This window comes from Thermobia domestica, chromosome 10, assembly GCF_964235325.1.
Source record: "Thermobia domestica chromosome 10, izTheDome1.hap1.1, whole genome shotgun sequence".
Taxonomy (NCBI): domain Eukaryota; kingdom Metazoa; phylum Arthropoda; class Insecta; order Zygentoma; family Lepismatidae; genus Thermobia; species Thermobia domestica.
In genome coordinates, this window is record NC_137463.1 from 120,170,321 (window position 1) to 120,191,073 (window position 20,753).

The following is a 20,753-nucleotide window of genomic DNA, read 5'->3' on the forward strand; positions in this document are numbered from 1 at the left end:
GCATCTTTCCGAGGAACACATCACTCTTGTTGACTTTTTTCATAGAAGTCCACACAAGACAGCTTTGTAGGCCAAGCGCTTGATCAAACAGAGCAAAATTTCCCGGCCTTCCATTGACTAACCTGAAAATCCAGGACAATTTTCGGACACAGGCTTGAATCCCGGACTGTATGGGCTAATCCCGGATGTACTTTTTGGTATTTAAGTGACTGTATATATAGAAAATATGTGTAATCGTTCTGCCCAAAGGAAAGTTTTTCGAGGCAGGATAGGAAACAAAGGGAGAGGCCTGAATGCATTGACTGTGTGTTTCTTGTCTTAACGTTGGGACAGACCTCTATCTAGCAGTCGCTCGAATGAATATCTGACGCGAGGCTTCGTCCCAGATAGCAAAAACAGCTTGTTACAAGCATGATATAAGGTTATCGTGACAAGGATATAAGCTTGTTCCAAGCTTGTTATGACAAGTCTGTAAGCGTATATCAATTCTGCTTCAAGCGATGAAGTTGAGAGGCGACAAGCATATTGTAGGCTTATACTGTAAGATTGTTTCAAGCTTGTCAGCTCAAGCTGTTACATAAAGCATGCTACAAGCTTGTGATCTCAAGTCTATTTCAAACTTTGTACATAATGCTTGCTAGAGGCTTGTCACCTCAAGCTTATTTCAAGCTTTCCATTTCATGCGTAACACATGCTTGATATGTCTCATTTATTGCAAGCTTCTCAGTAAAGCTTGATACAAATTTATTTCTGCACGTGAGAAAATTATTCAACTGGTTGGCGTCATGTATAATGTTCGATGTGAAGGTTAGTATAATGTTCAATGTGTAAGTTACATAAATGATGGTGTGTATTATTTTGCCATCTGAGGGTGTTTGGATATTGCCACCACTTTATTGGCATTCTTTTAAATATATATAGGGGAAATCATACCACACTTACTACTAGGAATGCAATGGATATACCCGATTGCAATGAAATGAGCTGAGCGAGCTTAAACTACGTAATCAGGAAGCGTTTTTCGGTGATTATTCCTCGATGGTACATCGGATTTTTTATTTCGACCTATGTTGTCACTCAGCACGACATACTCTATCAGCGTGCTAAGTTTGGTTGAGATCGGCCAAACGGTCTAGGAGTAAGCGTTTTTCGGTGATTATTCCTCGATGGTACATCGGATTTTTGATTTCGACCTATGTTGTCACTCAGCACGACATACTCTATCAGCGTGCTAAGTTTGGTTGAGATCGGCCAAACGGTCTAGGAGGAAGCGTTTTTCGGTGATTATTCCTCGATGGTACATCGGATTTTTGATTTCGACCTATGTTGTCACTCAGCACGACATACTCTATCAGCGTGCTAAGTTTGGTTGAGATCGGCCAAACGGTCTAGGAGGAGTTCGCGGACAACCAAACGGCTAACCCGAGTATAAGAGCTTCGCTTCGCTCAGCTCAATAACTGTAGTTCCACTTCTCATATAGCCTCGCTGCTGAAAGAGAAACTAAACCGAAATCAAATCAAATCAAATCAAATCATCTCGGAAAAGTGTCCTTAAAATGCTCTATCGTCTTGAAAGTACAGAAACAGTTGACAAACAGTGTAACTTACCAGATTAATATCGCGTTGAATCACTTTTGCAATCAGAACAGCTCTGACTCGACGTGGAATGAAGTCACAGAAGTCGTGAATGGTATCAAGTGTAATACTCCACTTGATAGTCCACCATAGTAGTAGTCCCCCCCGTATATGCAGCCGAGTCAGCAAAAATTTTTGTGACGTCATAGGTCAAAGGTCAATGACCTTAGCTCGGGGTCAATGACCTAGGGGTACTTAGGACCACCCCCTTTAAATTTTGGCAGGGGTACCATGGCCCACCCCCTAAATTTTGGCAGGGGTACATAGGACCACCCCCCTTAAATTTTGGAAATTGCCAAATCTAAAAATTTGGTATGGTAGCCTAGGACCATAGTATGTACCTCTATCAGTATTGGGTGTCTATGTCGTTCCCTTTCATGGGTAAAAAATTGCCAAAAATTCAAATTTCGGGGGTTTTTGACCTAATTTATCCCCTTGGATGAGGTGTTATTACCCTATATAGTTATATGGGCGTATACAGGGGTCCATTACCTTTCATAACATATGGGTATATTAATGCACCCGTTGAAAAATTTGGGAGGGGTACCTTGGCCCACCCCTTAAATTTTGGAAATTGCCCAATTTCAACATGCGGTATCATAGTACAGGACCCTAATATGTATCATGATAAATTTGGGTGGTCTACCTCGTTTCCTTCTAGGGGTACAAAATTGCCAAAAATATAAACGTAAGCAATACGTTGTACCACGTGTTTGGTTTTTCGACCTAATTTATCTCCTTGGATGAGGTCCTATTACCTTATATGTTTATATGGTCATGTATAGGGGTCCATTACCTATCATAAGACATGGGTATATTAATGCACCCCTTGAAAAATTTGGGAGGGGTACCTTGGCCCACCCCTTAAATTTTGGAAATTGACCAATTTCAACATTGGGTATTATAGTATAGGACCCTAATATGCATTATGATAAATTTGGGTGGTCCACCTCATTCCCTTCTAGGGGTACAAAATTGTCAAAATATAAACGTAAGCAATACGTTATACCACGTGTTTGGTTTTCGGCCTAATTTATGTGCTTGGATGAGGTCCTATTACCTTATATAGTTATATGATCATGTATAGGGGTTTATTACCTATCATAAGAAATAAGTACATTTGTGCACCCCCGGGAGGGGTACAATGGTCCACCCCTTAAATTTTGGAAATTGACCAATTTAAACATTTGGTATTATAGTACAAGACCCTAATATGTATTATGATAAATTTGGGTGGTCCACCTCGTTCCCTTCTAGGGGTACAAAATTGCCAAAAATATAAACGTAAGCAATACGTTATACCACGTGTTTGGTTTTTGGTCGATTTTATTCCCTTTGATGAGGTGTTATTACCTTATATGTTTACATGAGCGTATACAGGAGTCTATTACCTTTCATAAGACAGGGGTATATTGATGCACCCCTTTAAATTTTTGGGAGGGGTACCTTGGCCCACCCCTTAAATTTTGGAAATTGCCCAATTTCAACATGCGGTATCATAGTACAGGACCCTAATATGTATCATGATAAATTTGGGTGGTCTACCTCGTTTCCTTCTAGGGGTACAAAATTGCCAAAAATATAAACGTAAGCAATACGTTGTACCACGTGTTTGGTTTTTCGACCTAATTTATCTCCTTGGATGAGGTCCTATTACCTTATATGTTTATATGGTCATGTATAGGGGTCCATTACCTATCATAAGACATGGGTATATTAATGCACCCGTTGAAAAATTTGGGAGGGGTACCTTGGCCCACCCCTTAAATTTTGGAAATTGCCCAATTTCAACATGCGGTATCATAGTACAGGACCCTAATATGTATCATGATAAATTTGGGTGGTCTACCTCGTTTCCTTCTAGGGGTACAAAATTGCCAAAAATATAAACGTAAGCAATACGTTGTACCACGTGTTTGGTTTTTCGACCTAATTTATCTCCTTGGATGAGGTCCTATTACCTTATATGTTTATATGGTCATGTATAGGGGTCCATTACCTATCATAAGACATGGGTATATTAATGCACCCCTTGAAAAATTTGGGAGGGGTACCTTGGCCCACCCCTTAAATTTTGGAAATTGACCAATTTAAACATTTGGTATTATAGTACAAGACCCTAATATGTATTATGATAAATTTGGGTGGTCCACCTCGTTCCCTTCTAGGGGTACAAAATTGCCAAAAATATAAACGTAAGCAATACGTTATACCACGTGTTTGGTTTTTGGTCGATTTTATTCCCTTTGATGAGGTGTTATTACCTTATATGTTTACATGAGCGTATACAGGAGTCTATTACCTTTCATAAGACATGGGTATATTGATGCACCCCTTTAAATTTTTGGGAGGGGTACCTTGGCCCACCCCTTAAATTTTGGAAATTGCTTAATTTCAACATGTGGTGTCATAGTACTGGATACTAATATGTATCATGATAAATTTGGGTGGTCCACCTCGTTCCCTTTTAGGGGTACCAAATTGCCAAAATATAAACGTAAGCAATACGTTATACCACGTGTTTGATTTTTGACCTAATTTATCTCCTTGATGAGGTCCTATTACATCATATAGTTATATGGTCATGTATAGGGGTCCATTCCCTATCATAAGACATAGGTACATTGATGCACCCCGGGAGGGGTACAATGGCCCACCCCTTTAATTTGGAAATTGCTCAATTAAACATTTGGTATTACAGTATAAGACCCTAATATGGATCACTATAAATTTGGGTGGTCCACCTCGTTCCCTTTTAGGGGTACAAAATTGACAAAATATAAACGTAAGCATTACGTTGTACCACGTGTTTGGTTTTTGACCTAATTTATTCCTTTGGATGAGGTCCTATTACCTTATATGGTTATATGGTCATGTATATGGGTCCTCGCTATCATAGTACATGACCTCAATATGTATCATGATAAATTTGGGTGGTCCATCTTGTTCCCTTTCATGGGTAAAAATTGCTAAAATATAAACATAAGCAATATGTTGTACCATGTGTTTGGTTTTTGGCCCAATTTCTTCCCTTTGATGAGGTTTTATTACCTTATATGGTTATATGGTCATGTATATAGGTTCATTTCCTATCATAAGATATGGGTACATTGATGCATCCTTTAAAAATTTGGGAGGGGTATCTTGGCTCATCCACTCGGTTTTAGAAATTGTTTAATATAAGCATTTGGTATCATAGTACAGGTCTCCAATATGTACCACTATAAATTTGGATGGTCCACATCGTTCCCTTTTCATAGGTAAAGAACTACCAAAAATCAAATTTCGGAGGTTATTGACCCCTATTTAGCATGTTATATGGTTTATTACCTTTATATGTTTATGTTCCCTTTTAAATTTGGGAATTATCAAATAACAAAATTCGGTAAACGTTTTCTAAGACCCATTGTAGATGTTGATGTTCCTCTTATGGCCAAATATTCAAAATTTAAATGTTATTGACCGGCTTTATTATTGAATAAGTACAGGATTTATTACTTTTTTCATAAGACACAGGTGTATTTGTGTACCAATCTTAAATTTTGGAAGGGGTACATTTCTTATTGTCGTATCAATAATTGGTAATTGTTCATTGGGTAAATCATTACGATCACGTGATCGGTTATTGACCTATGATGGGATTAGAGTCCAGGACATTGGTACATTGAAACTTTGTAGGATAATTTGAGAATGCGTCATTGGTTTTGATTATTCCCGCCAAATATAAACGTAAGCAAGACGTTGTACCACGTGATTGTCCTTGATGAGGTAGTGTACAGGGATTCATTTCCTTTGTTGTGGTACTTCTTAAGTTTGAGTACACACACACTTCTAGAAAACAGTTGGTTCTACTCAGGTAAACAATTGACGGACATTATTGACCTTATTGAACATATAATGATATGATTAACTCTAAGACTTAGGTATATCAAGAGAAGTATTCTTTAAATTTGGGAATGGTGATAAACAGAATTTTAACATAAGGTGCGAAATTTGAAACAATACATTGAACTTTAGTCACAGCTCATAGTCTAAGATCATTGGTGGTGATTGATTTGAAATCTGATAGCTAACCTTATTGAATCTTATGACTCATAGACGAAAGGCAATACATGCTACAACAGTTTAAAATTTAATCATAAGGTGATGTAATCTGACACTAGCAAAGTTATTGTGTATGCAATTTGATTGGATGATCACTATCTTTCCTGCAATCTGATTGGTTGATCACTATCTTTCGTGCAATCTGATTGGTTGATGATTTTCAAATCTTTGCTGTATTCAGTTTTAAGTTTGTTTAACATTTAAAAATCTTGGTTTCGTTCAACATTTTGCACTCACTGATAAATATGATCAAAACCGTTTATTTGTTAATCGAATAGTTAAAAACCGGTTAAAGTTTGACGGTTAACCGTGAAACGTAAAATTTTTTTGCTTGAAACTTTTTGTTTAAAAATTCTTGCTTTCAAATTTTTGTTTGATTTTTTTTGTTTCAAAATTTTGTTTGACATTTTTCGTTTCCAAATTTTTTCTTTCAAAATTTTTTGTTTAAAAATTTTTCGTTTGAAATTTTTTGTTTGAAAATTTTTGTTCGAAAATTTTGTTTAAAATTTTTTGTTTGAAATTTTTCGTTTCCAAATTTTTTGTTTGAAATTTTTTGTTTCAAAATTTTGTTTGAAATTTTTTTCGCTTCAAAATTTTGTTTGAATTTTTTTTCGTTTGAAATGTTTTGTTTGAATTTTTTTTCGTTTCAAAATTTTGTTTCAAAGATTTTTTGTTTCAAAGTTTGGTTTGACATTTTTAAAAGTTTGTGCACTCATTAGTAAAGAACCGGAACTGTTTAGAGCAAAAACCTCTGGCAACATGTGGTGCAATAGTACATGTCAGAACATGATAATGCAACGTCATCAGTTTTGCATCATCGTTCGAGTTAGTATTCATGATAACATCATCATGGCTACTTGTCTGCAGTTTCTAAACACACGTGATGTGATGAAATCATTTACCAAGATTACTGATTTACAACAGAATGTACCTTATAGAATCTTAGCTAGCCAAATGATCCCTACAAAGTTTGGAGTAAGAATCGTAGTGAAGCTTGAAAATGATAAGAATATAATTTTACCAGCAAGATATTTACCCATGGAAGCATCAAAACAAGAAGAACTACTGCGTTTCTTAAATACTGGATCTGTATCTTTATGTTACAAAGGATTCTTGGGTCGAAGTCATCAACTTGAATTTAGTACACAGCAATTGTGATGAAATCATGAATCAGCACATTAGACATAGTTGTATGAATTTGGTTGGTCGGCATGACGTCAGCAACTGTGATGAAATCATGAATCAGCACATTCCTTTCCAATGACGTCAGCAATAACTATAAACCAGCAAATACAGTGTCATCCCACGAAATCATTTGAGCAAGTGCTTTTCAGGAGGAAAGATGTGTACTTCTAACGATAAAGAGTTCATCTTCGCAAGCTATTATCCAATAAACAAAACATGTGATGATTGGTATCAGTGCTAGAACATTTGAACCTGTGATTCGATTGGGCAAAGCAGAACAATTTGATGTACAACTGACCTGTGAAGAATGGCAAATATTATGTTCACGAATCGACCAAATGAACGATGAGCTAAATGTGACCATAGTCAAATCATTAGGCTCAAATCATGAAGTGGTCCTCGAAGAGAAGATGGTGCTGTTACGTAAAAAGAGTACATTTCATGTCCCTCGCAACATGGTGTATCTAACACAAACGGAATGGAACAAATTCATCAGCGTATTCCAGTGTGTGAAACATGCAGTGGAAGTGTGCAACAAAACTAGTATATTCCTGAAAAAGTACTATTTTGAAAAATGTGTTATGCATATTGTACAACATGTATCTAGATATTGTGATGGTTGTCAACATCGTTCGTGGGTGCATACCTGTATTGATAAACAGTTTATTTGTGATCAAATGGACATTGAGTTTCCACCAATTGATATTGCATTAGACCTTAAAAGACTTCAATTGGAATTAAAATTATATGCTAAAGACAAACTAGTGCAAGAAGTTCAAAATACATTGTATCGACAATATCCAGAACCACTATCTGGTATGGATGTATGTGGAGTGTAATAAAATGATCCATTTCAATGAATTGTGTTTTTTCATTTCAAGTACAACCCCAGGTTCTGACGTGTACTATTGCACCACAATGTTGTCAAAGGTTTTTGTTCTAAACAGTTCCGGTTCTTTACTAATGAGTGCACAAACTTTTAAAAATGTCAAACCAAACTTTGAAACAAAAAATCTTTGAAACAAAATTTTGAAACGAAAAAAATTCAAACAAAACATTTCAAACGAAAAAAAAATTCAAACAAAATTTTGAAGCGAAAAAAAATTTCAAACAAAATTTTAAAACAAAAAATTTCAAACAAAAAATTTGGAAACGAAAAATTTCAAACAAAAAATTTTAAACAAAATTTTCGAACAAAAATTTTCAAACAAAAAATTTCAAACGAAAAATTTTTAAACAAAAAATTTTGAAAGAAAAAATTTGGAAACGAAAAATGTCAAACAAAATTTTGAAACAAAAAAAATCAAACAAAAATTTGAAAGCAAGAATTTTTAAACAAAAAGTTTCAAGCAAAAAAATTTTACGTTTCACGGTTAACCGTCAAACTTTAACCGGTTTTTAACTATTCGATTAACAAATAAACGGTTTTGATCATATTTATCAGTGAGTGCAAAATGTTGAACGAAACCAAGATTTTTAAATGTTAAACAAACTTAAAACTGAATACAGCAAAGATTTGAAAATCATCAACCAATCAGATTGCACGAAAGATAGTGATCAACCAATCAGATTGCAGGAAAGATAGTGATCATCCAATCAAATTGCATACACAATAACTTTGCTAGTGTCAGATTACATCACCTTATGATTAAATTTTAAACTGTTGTAGCATGTATTGCCTTTCGTCTATGAGTCATAAGATTCAATAAGGTTAGCTATCAGATTTCAAATCAATCACCACCAATGATCTTAGACTATGAGCTGTGACTAAAGTTCAATGTATTGTTTCAAATTTCGCACCTTATGTTAAAATTCTGTTTATCACCATTCCCAAATTTAAAGAATACTTCTCTTGATATACCTAAGTCTTAGAGTTAATCATATCATTATATGTTCAATAAGGTCAATAATGTCCGTCAATTGTTTACCTGAGTAGAACCAACTGTTTTCTAGAAGTGTGTGTGTACTCAAACTTAAGAAGTACCACAACAAAGGAAATGAATCCCTGTACACTACCTCATCAAGGACAATCACGTGGTACAACGTCTTGCTTACGTTTATATTTGGCGGGAATAATCAAAACCAATGACGCATTCTCAAATTATCCTACAAAGTTTCAATGTACCAATGTCCTGGACTCTAATCCCATCATAGGTCAATAACCGATCACGTGATCGTAATGATTTACCCAATGAACAATTACCAATTATTGATACGACAATAAGAAATGTACCCCTTCCAAAATTTAAGATTGGTACACAAATACACCTGTGTCTTATGAAAAAAGTAATAAATCCTGTACTTATTCAATAATAAAGCCGGTCAATAACATTTAAATTTTGAATATTTGGCCATAAGAGGAACATCAACATCTACAATGGGTCTTAGAAAACGTTTACCGAATTTTGTTATTTGATAATTCCCAAATTTAAAAGGGAACATAAACATATAAAGGTAATAAACCATATAACATGCTAAATAGGGGTCAATAACCTCCGAAATTTGATTTTTGGTAGTTCTTTACCTATGAAAAGGGAACGATGTGGACCATCCAAATTTATAGTGGTACATATTGGAGACCTGTACTATGATACCAAATGCTTATATTAAACAATTTCTAAAACCGAGTGGATGAGCCAAGATACCCCTCCCAAATTTTTAAAGGATGCATCAATGTACCCATATCTTATGATAGGAAATGAACCTATATACATGACCATATAACCATATAAGGTAATAAAACCTCATCAAAGGGAAGAAATTGGGCCAAAAACCAAACACATGGTACAACATATTGCTTATGTTTATATTTTAGCAATTTTTACCCATGAAAGGGAACAAGATGGACCACCCAAATTTATCATGATACATATTGAGGTCATGTACTATGATAGCGAGGACCCATATACATGACCATATAACCATATAAGGTAATAGGACCTCATCCAAAGGAATAAATTAGGTCAAAAACCAAACACGTGGTACAACGTAATGCTTACGTTTATATTTTGTCAATTTTGTACCCCTAAAAGGGAACGAGGTGGACCACCCAAATTTATAGTGATCCATATTAGGGTCTTATACTGTAATACCAAATGTTTAATTGAGCAATTTCCAAATTAAAGGGGTGGGCCATTGTACCCCTCCCGGGGTGCATCAATGTACCTATGTCTTATGATAGGGAATGGACCCCTATACATGACCATATAACTATATGATGTAATAGGACCTCATCAAGGAGATAAATTAGGTCAAAAATCAAACACGTGGTATAACGTATTGCTTACGTTTATATTTTGGCAATTTGGTACCCCTAAAAGGGAACGAGGTGGACCACCCAAATTTATCATGATACATATTAGTATCCAGTACTATGACACCACATGTTGAAATTAAGCAATTTCCAAAATTTAAGGGGTGGGCCAAGGTACCCCTCCCAAAAATTTAAAGGGGTGCATCAATATACCCATGTCTTATGAAAGGTAATAGACTCCTGTATACGCTCATGTAAACATATAAGGTAATAACACCTCATCAAAGGGAATAAAATCGACCAAAAACCAAACACGTGGTATAACGTATTGCTTACGTTTATATTTTTGGCAATTTTGTACCCCTAGAAGGGAACGAGGTGGACCACCCAAATTTATCATAATACATATTAGGGTCTTGTACTATAATACCAAATGTTTAAATTGGTCAATTTCCAAAATTTAAGGGGTGGACCATTGTACCCCTCCCGGGGGTGCACAAATGTACTTATTTCTTATGATAGGTAATAAACCCCTATACATGATCATATAACTATATAAGGTAATAGGACCTCATCCAAGCACATAAATTAGGCCGAAAACCAAACACGTGGTATAACGTATTGCTTACGTTTATATTTTGACAATTTTGTACCCCTAGAAGGGAATGAGGTGGACCACCCAAATTTATCATAATGCATATTAGGGTCCTATACTATAATACCCAATGTTGAAATTGGTCAATTTCCAAAATTTAAGGGGTGGGCCAAGGTACCCCTCCCAAATTTTTCAAGGGGTGCATTAATATACCCATGTCTTATGATAGGTAATGGACCCCTATACATGACCATATAAACATATAAGGTAATAGGACCTCATCCAAGGAGATAAATTAGGTCGAAAAACCAAACACGTGGTACAACGTATTGCTTACGTTTATATTTTTGGCAATTTTGTACCCCTAGAAGGAAACGAGGTAGACCACCCAAATTTATCATGATACATATTAGGGTCCTGTACTATGATACCGCATGTTGAAATTGGGCAATTTCCAAAATTTAAGGGGTGGGCCAAGGTACCCCTCCCAAATTTTTCAACGGGTGCATTAATATACCCATATGTTATGAAAGGTAATGGACCCCTGTATACGCCCATATAACTATATAGGGTAATAACACCTCATCCAAGGGGATAAATTAGGTCAAAAACCCCCGAAATTTGAATTTTTGGCAATTTTTTACCCATGAAAGGGAACGACATAGACACCCAATACTGATAGAGGTACATACTATGGTCCTAGGCTACCATACCAAATTTTTAGATTTGGCAATTTCCAAAATTTAAGGGGGGTGGTCCTATGTACCCCTGCCAAAATTTAGGGGGTGGGCCATGGTACCCCTGCCAAAATTTAAAGGGGTGGTCCTAAGTACCCCTAGGTCATTGACCCCGAGCTAAGGTCATTGACCTTTGACCTATGACGTCACAAAAATTTTTGCTGACTCGGCTGCATATACGGGGGGGACTACTACTACCATTCTGTGTGCAGTACATCACTCATTTCCGTGAAAGAGGTTGAAGGCGGGAATCTGCACTGGAACAGTGTCTCCAAAATAGAACATAGATGTTAAATTAGGTTCAGTTCGGGGATTGGGCGAGTCAAGATCTTCAATTTCTACTGACGACCCTCAAACATGTCACAACAGCTCCAACTGTACGGAGGAGTACATTATCATCCTGGAATATGACATCATTGTCCGGAAACAACATGTGGATCACACGATGCTTATGGTTCTCTAAAATGGAGTCATAATCATGAGGAATCTACTGGAAAACAAAATATTGTGACTTACGGCATCAGGGCGATGACTCATCCAAACATATCACACTTTTTCAAACATCATTGTTCCATATTGCATATTCACGACAACATTGGCGTCGTGTTAAAACTCTTATCAGTGGTTTCGGACGTGCAAATCAAACCCGTATGTCCATGTAATGTAACTCACAATGCACTGTAATGGTCGACACAGATTGTAGGAGGTGTTGCTTCGGTTCCTCTGTCGCACGCACTCGCACGACGGTTTTGAATGACAATCCACTTTTAACGCTCAATGAGTCCTGTCACTCTTCGCCGATGTGGTTTTCCAGTGAATTTTGTAACTGTCCCTCGGAATCTGTCCCTCGCACAGTTAGCTACTTTCGTCACGCTCGCACTATAATCGAGCGTCAAAAATTTGCATTCTTTGGAAATCAACGAGTTCGCCCATTCTACACTATCACCGTCTTCTCACTTCACTGTACACTGCCGTTCTACTGCTCCTTACGCAGTACGAAGTTTGTCCTAACACTACCACCAACAACATGGCGCTACGAACACCATCTGATCATTGCTAATCCAAATATCTGATGTGTTTCCAACTCCAGGTATTGTTATTATTTTGATAACCAGCTCTAAATCTGCTTCTATTGGAAGAGTTCTATCTCGTCATAAAAATTGTTTCGTCTCATCCCGTAGGCAAAGAATAGCTTTGAAAATTTTACCACTTTAAGAAACTAGAAAAAGAAGTTTTCATTAGTATTTTCGAACTACTTTTTCGAAATTGTATTCAGCTATATTATTATTATTATTATTATTATTATTATTATTATTATTATTATTATTATTATTATTATTATTACGATTAGTAGTAGTAGTAGTAGTAGTACTAGTGGTAGGAATAGTATAGCTAAAATTTTATGAAAAATTATTGATAAATATACTATCACGCCATCATTGTTAAATTCATATTACAAGGAATACAATTGATATAAACCATGATATTATTAAGATAAACAAGCTATTTTAACATGCATCAGTATTAACCATAGTGATCATATGGAAAGAAATGACTGTATTGTTGCATTTGATTTGGGACCGGTTCTTTGTAACTTTACTGAAAAATCTTGGCGTTGCTGAAAATATATTTAAGATAGCCTTCATATATTGGCGTAAAGAGAAAAAAACTAATAAAAATATTAGCTACATATACTAATTTTCTTTTATAATTGAATTTTCCGTGAATCCGTCCCCAACATTGCAATCTGAGAAACTATTTTGTGTTGACCTTGAAGCGTAACCACACACAATTCGTTCTGAACTTTGAGGGAAGGAAATTGTTTAGTACAATTCCTGGATTAGATATTATGGCATAATACAAACTATAATCAAGTCTGTTTCTGACTTTCTCGTATAACCTTGTTGTTGTTTTTTTGAATCACTGTTTCCTGTCCAGAGATCGTCAATCCAACACTCTCAATGGAATTCCATGGTCAATCTTAATAGGTGTAATATTTCCTGGACATACTCAGAATACAAAGTTGATGTTTAGCTATATTAATCACTATCATAATGGGAATCACGAACAAGTGCGGTTTTTTGCTGTAATCAGAATGTAGTTTATCGCCGACGATAGTGCGAAACGTCCCTACGTATATTAATGCTACGTCACTACGGTATTATCGAAAGAATTAAAAGTAAAAAATCTAGAAAGGCCGCATTTAGTCGTTGCGATATATGTATGAGAAATTTTGTGGCTAACACACAAAGTATAACTAGACCCATAGATAACACTCTTTGCGAACGATTTTACCCTCCTCCAGGTCCCGAAATTTTTAGCTGTTTCTTGTCAGTTGGGACACAGTAGTGTAGTGGTTAGAGCATTGGACTCACGTCGTGTGGTCCCAGGTTCAATTCCCTGCCGGTGCTTCCCAATTTTTGTCGACGCCCACCCAACGTCATGAGGCAAACTGGGGAGTCACGTAAATAAAAGACGTGACGGCCACCAGGTCTAGAAAGCTCTTGATACATCTGTTAGAGACAGAGCGACGAAGCGCGCTGGCCACATGTTCTTTGTGAGGCTGGACGTAATTTAGCCGGTCGCGAACAGAAATCGTTAGAGCGAGTTAGGAAATCCACAAAGGGCTGTTACGTCAAGAGTTTTTTAGATCTGTTATTTCCAACTCGCTATTGTATGACTCGCTGTCTCTTAGGATTAGAACACGTTGAACAAAGAAGAGGAGAGAACAAGTTAAGTGGAATGGGATGAAACAAATGTTGGGAGTGTTCGATTACTTTATCTGCAAAACAATCCACTACACTTAGTTTGTCTGTTTCAACTGTTCTATCAGCGCTAGGTTTGGTGCCTCCTTGTTGTTGTCTGTATGTATAGTTTACTGAGAAAACAAACAAGCTGTGACGTCACAGAGCATCCAATCTGAAATAACGGGTTTAGATCAATTTAAGTATAGTGAATAAACATTCAAGAAATTATTTTATAGCTTATTTAATTGCAAGCAAAGAAAAAAGTTTCAATTTCGTTATGAAACAGAATAGAGAACCCAATTTAAAATGTTATCATTTGCAGTCAATTATTTCTTCGAGATCTCTCAAGAAAGGATGCATTTAGTCTTTTCTTGTTTTCACAAATTCAAGTGCTTTGTCAGCAACAGCATTTCATTTATTGTAATAATGTGGGTCCTCCAGTATGTATATTAATGAAAGATCCAGATGGTTTTCTTCTCATCAGGCATGCATGCTTTATTAATCACTTGATAGGAGTACGGAACTATTAATATTTATTCATCTTGAAATGAATTTTCAAACCTCAGAAGCTCTTAGAATCACATTAAATCGTGCGAATTATTCCATGCATTTCAAATGCTTTAGTTTCCGATATCTCATGAAGGAAAATTGTATTTTATAATACGTAATAGTATTTACGTACCAAGAAACTGTAAGTGCAAAGCGAATTCTAGTTGGCCCCCTTTCAGCGAAGCCTATCTCAGCTATCCTTCTTGGTGTTCCGACTATAGATCGGACGTTCTAAAAACAAATCTTTGAATGAATAATTAGCGGAAAGAGAGATAGATGATTGGAGGAAGCTACTCAATGCATAATTTCACGATAAGTAGTCCAATACATATATTCGAATATATATCAGGGAATAGTAGAGAAGTCAAAGAGAGGTTGACATGCTCGAGGAATCCGAAGAAAGTATAATAATTTTCATTGAAAACTCTGTTGGAAGCCAAAGACGAAAATTGAAAAGAAATAAGATGGATCTTAGGGTAACAACAAACCTATGTCCTTTCTGTTGGTCTAGTGGTAAGCGTTCGTACCTTTGGCGCATATGTTCTTTTATTCGATTCCTGCTGGGAGCATTGAATGTATTACGTTGGTCTGGATTCTACCTTAAATTATAGGTCTTCATCTCATATAGCTTCGATCTTGAAAACTTCAACAAACTAACATACATGTCACACAGGTTTGGTTTTGGCATAGCATAGGATTGAATGGGAAACTTTTGTTTCTATAATGATGAATTGTCGAACTTCGTAATCTAATAAAGTTGTGGCTTTTATGATTAGCGACTTTTACGACACTCAACATTCATTCAAAATACATTGATTTCTGCACATGAGATATATAATTCGAGATTAGCAGAGTACATTTATTTTGTGTTTGTACGGTATCTAATGTAATACATCCTTGTTACAACATCCGTCATATTTGTAACTACGAACATAATTTATTTCTGATAGTAGCTTGCGCCACCTTTACTTGCTCTTCACCTCCAAGTTAGAAACCACTGTTTTAGACCAATAAAACTAATAATTATTACATTTATAAATAAACGTTTACAATAATAAAACTAATTATCCTACTCTTAATCCTAATATAAAGAATTCGAGGCAAACTGAAAACATTGTCCTGCACAAAGCGTATTGAAGGCGGTGACGTAATCCGCAGATCTAATGGGGTCACTAGTATCTTACCCGACCTTCAATTGTTAAACAAGTCAGTTGTTAACAATTGTTCTTAGAATCTCAGACGTAAGCCAAGAAATATCAACAGTGTAAACATTTCTTTAACAAACAAGTACTTATTTCTACCTACAACTCTTAAAGTTCATAAATATCTAATTATAATTAAATTAAGGCTTAGTACCCAAAATGCTACAATCCTCATAGAAATATGTGTTATTCATACCTCATTGTAGTTCCATGTAGTTTCATGTAGCATATTGTAACCCCGTTATCTATTCGAAGTTCTAAATAGGCCTATCCGATTTTTGATTGTACACAAATATTCCATGTTGAAGATATGGACCAGGAAATTAAATTGTGGCTGTCAGTATTGAAACCATGAATTAATTTGATTCGCTGACTATATGAAGTGCATGTTCTGCACAAATCGTAATCTTGCAATCGCCGAAATTAATCACTAAAAAATAAACAAAAATACAAAAGAAAGTTAAAAGGAAAACTTGCCTTTCTTTGTTGTGTATAGTCATGAATATATATCATGGTTTATCCCTTTAAGCCTTCAGCGCTATTATTTTCAGATAAATTTAAACATTTTACAAACACATTTATATCTCTGAAAACATCAATTAAAAGATATTTAAAATTACTGATACTTTTAGGTTATTATATCTCGTTAACCATAGCATATACTTTCATTTCTCTAGTACTGTAATGACAGGCTTGGCTTGAGTATATTTACATAAGTGTTAGTTTTATCTTAATAGACACCATGTGTTTGAGACTGCTTTTCATGGGCGCAAATGACATTTTTGACACCATAAAAAGTTTAACTTTTGTTGATTGTCGATAACTACGCGTAAGAATTTATCCTTATTTTGGTCAGACCCATTGATGTATGTCTAACTTTGGACATTTTTCTGTTTATACGCTAATATTATAATATAATTTCTCTTTCCGTCAAAATTATTATCATTGCGATTTTCATTAATTACAACCGTACATATAATCTGTATGCCATGTATTCAAAATTGCATTGCCCTCCAATCAGCCGTTACCCTCCAATCTGGCATTATATGAAAAAGTTTGCTTAGATTTGAATAAATAAAATAAGGTAAGACTCTTACTTGATTGATACTCAAGTACATCTAACATAATTTAATTGGGATTAATACTACGACGTAACATCAATTCGTCGTCAAATCCGCAGATCGAAATTATTAGGAAGGTATCTTATCTCCTACTTATAACTTTTTAAATAAACCTATCCAACGCAGAAAAGAAATCAACAAATCTTTATAAATAATATTAATATTTCAGCTCTGTATAAGTTATTTGAACAGTTTTAGATATTGCTAATATAAAATTTGATGCGATATCGTTCAAATCTGTTATTTAAGACAAAGTTGAGGTAATTAATCTATTATAAATCTTTCAATTTTACCTCCCACGCATATGTCGTGCAGGCTAAAGGAAACGGACTAATAATGTAAGTTGTATAATTATGAGAGTTGGAACGTAATGAATGCCCATGTGTGGCCAAGTGGTTAGCGCAACGTTAGGAGAAGAGAACTTTCAATGTTACCTCAAAATTGTGAGCCAATTATGGAACTACATAACTTAAAAAGTAACGAATCCTGGTTTAGAAAACTTGGTACTGCAGTGGCGGGAAAGCCGTTTAAGCATTCACATTCACATTAATGATGTTCTGATCACACTAGCCAACTAGAAAAGTAGGATGTCCAACCATCGCATATATGTTTGCACATATATTTTTCTTTATATCGAAAGGAAACGGTTTTCTTCATTTTACTCAAAACAGTAGAGCATATTTCTTATAAATCTTCACCAATAACACCAATTACCGGAGATGTAAGAAGTTGAAAGTTGTGTAACAGGTATTCTCTTTTGGTTAGTCCTATGAGCTAAGCTTGAATATTCCATTCACTTTCTAGGTATGCGTGGACTGTATATAAACCAATGTATGTTTATGCATGCCTGAATTATGCATTCTATCCAACTCATCGTAAGACATATACGTGGGCGCTGTATCCCTTAAACGCTGCAAGGACATTCTGCCGGGAAATCGGGAGGCAGTGAGTGAGGGTGGAGGCTCTCATAGCACTTTCAAAGAACAAAGCACTCACAGCGCTAATCATTATGCCTTCCACTTAGCATCATTCAAATTAAGTTCATACTGGAGTTGTTATCTGCCATCATAATAATGCACTGAATACATAAAACTGAAAGGGAAAACTCCATCAGTGATAGGTATATTGATGTCTTTCATTCCTATTCAAGGCTCAATATTAGAACCAAATCAGAACAATTAACTTTCACTAAAATTAAACTAAACTAAGCTACATGACGTTGCAGTGCAGGAAAGAGTCTATAGTACTATAACACCATTTCTGATATTTTGAACTAGAGTTTTCTAAAGCTTAATTCAAATAGGTCCACAATTACCTCATGATAGTTGGTCAACATACGAGGATTATCTGTCTCTATCAGGAATTGATCCGAACTCACGCACAACTAAGGCACGCGGATTAACCATTCGAATACAAGTGAGCATTAACTTTCACACAAAGAGGATAGTGATTTTAAAAATTAACTGCAAATTATTGTAATAATTTGATTGTGATATCTATCTACATGGTCAAAATTCAAATTACGTAGTTTGAAGCAAAAATTATAATCATAAAGAAACCTTTTAGACACAATGTTGTCATAAAATACACTAAAAAGGAAAACATAATAAAATCCACATATATTTTTTGTAGGGTCAAATGAAGGAACCAAGACTAAAAGTAGTGGGTGCGAACTCTCACCGTAGGAAGAACGCCCAGTGCTTTTTATGTCTTCATTTTACACCAAAAAATATTTTTTCACATTTTGACGATTATTCTTTCCTTTCTTCTTTAATTTCAGCCTTTGACATCCAACATCCTGCAATCATTCTTTTTTACTCCTAAATTTCTTAACTTAAAAATACTATATAATTTCAATGTGTGAAAACATATTGTATATTAAGCTAATCGAGTTTACGTATCAATATAACATTTCAAAGCTCTACTTACTATGAAAGTGCTTAAAATTTAAGTTTCACGATTTGATCCTAATAAACAAACTGAAATCTAACTAATGAGAGCATGCTATTAATAAAGTCATTCTAACACAAGGCAATGTCTGTGCTATTACTTACACGCCTAACGCTACCTGCGCTGTCGGGTGTTAAACTGTACAAGCAATTTACCGATTTCGAACAACTACTATTGTAATATTGGAAATGTTGATTCTAGTGTCAGATGAATAGAAATCAACCGTAAACGATGCTAAGAAATTCGTAATAGTTACGTAATCAGTCCAAAAATGTAGGGGAGGCCCCAACCCATCCATAATAATTTGTCACCATATTACAGTACATTTGCAAGCCTACCGCGAAAATTTTAGTGCGCTAGTAAAAATTTAGGCGGACCACCTAGCCCCCCGTGGATACGAGTCTTTGTCTACATGATCTCGATTTGGTAACAAAAATGTACTACAAAACGTTCAATTTACATAAATAAAAATCAAGACGTTTAAATCGACAAATCAGAAACACCAAATCATCAACCTCGGCAGAGGAATTTCGAGGTGCTAACTTCAAAATATAGTTGTTATTGGTTTCCTTCAAATCGCTCCCCACCTCTCATTATTATTTTTGTACTATACAATGGCCTGACACTAGTTGCATATGGAATTTTATCAATAAACAATTTATGTATTTGTTATTGTTAGAAAAGTCCATTTAAACATAAACACATTCCGTGTAATAAATAAATAAACCTTAAATTTTAAAATTTTTTAGCTATTAGTTATAAATTCGTTTTTGAAATTTTTTATTTTGATGGTAAATTTTTATATGTAGTTTTCGAAAAATAAAAATTAAAAAGTATCATTCGTTGCCAATAAAAATAGGTTCAAGAACATGTCAGCTATTAAGGTGAAACTGATACTAAAATATATTCCATGAACATGGGCGCCCGAAGGTGGGGGTAGGGTGGGGCCCGGGCCTCCTCTGGCTCACATAAATGTATACGTAATATCGCAAACCACGTATATTAAATATCAGACGTAATATAGCAACCATGGAGATGCCAACCCTAGAAAAGTTTCGTCGGGTGCCCCTGTCCATGAAGCCTTTCACTATGATACTAGCAAAATGGCGTATGAACTATAGTTAATGAGATATAAGAACCTAAAATTACCATAACTCAAACTTTAATTTTAAATAACTTTCAATAAATATTTTCAGAGCTGTATGTATTTCTTGAAAAGTAGAGTCAAAACTTTTGTAAAATTAATTTTCAAAGATAGTTAATCGAATTACCCCGAATTACTAATACATAATTTATTTTCTATTTTGTTTCAGATCTCAACTCCATTTATAGAAAATCTATAAATAGGATATTGCTCGCAAATAGGTCCTGAAGAAGTCTAGGGATTCGCAAAAACTCTAAGAGAACATCATGAAGGAAGCAAATTGTAACGAATTTTCGACGTTTAGCCCTGTAATAGATTTCTACCGTGACAAAGTAATCTTTGTCACCGGAGGGACCGGTTTTATGGGGAAGATTCTGCTGGAGAAGTTACTTAGAAAATGTCCCGATATCAGGACCATTTATATCCTTATGAGGCCTAAGAAGGGGAAGAATATCAATGAACGCCTAGAGGATATATTCAAAGATCCTGTAAGTATATCAGTATTAATACTTACGTGTATCAATATCAGTA

The 20,753-nt window shown here is 35.3% G+C and overlaps 1 protein-coding gene across 1 annotated transcript in view; it reads left to right on the top strand.

The window, feature by feature from the left end:
- The window catches only part of LOC145662685 (fatty acyl-CoA reductase wat-like), a 70,118-nt gene that overhangs the window by 18,659 nt on the left and 30,706 nt on the right, over positions 1-20,753 (top strand). The window contains exon 2 of the mRNA XM_081728511.1: positions 20,392-20,710. Within this exon, the coding sequence (XP_081584637.1) occupies positions 20,489-20,710 (222 nt within the window). The 5' untranslated portion in view covers positions 20,392-20,488. The remainder of the gene's footprint in view (positions 1-20,391; positions 20,711-20,753) is intronic.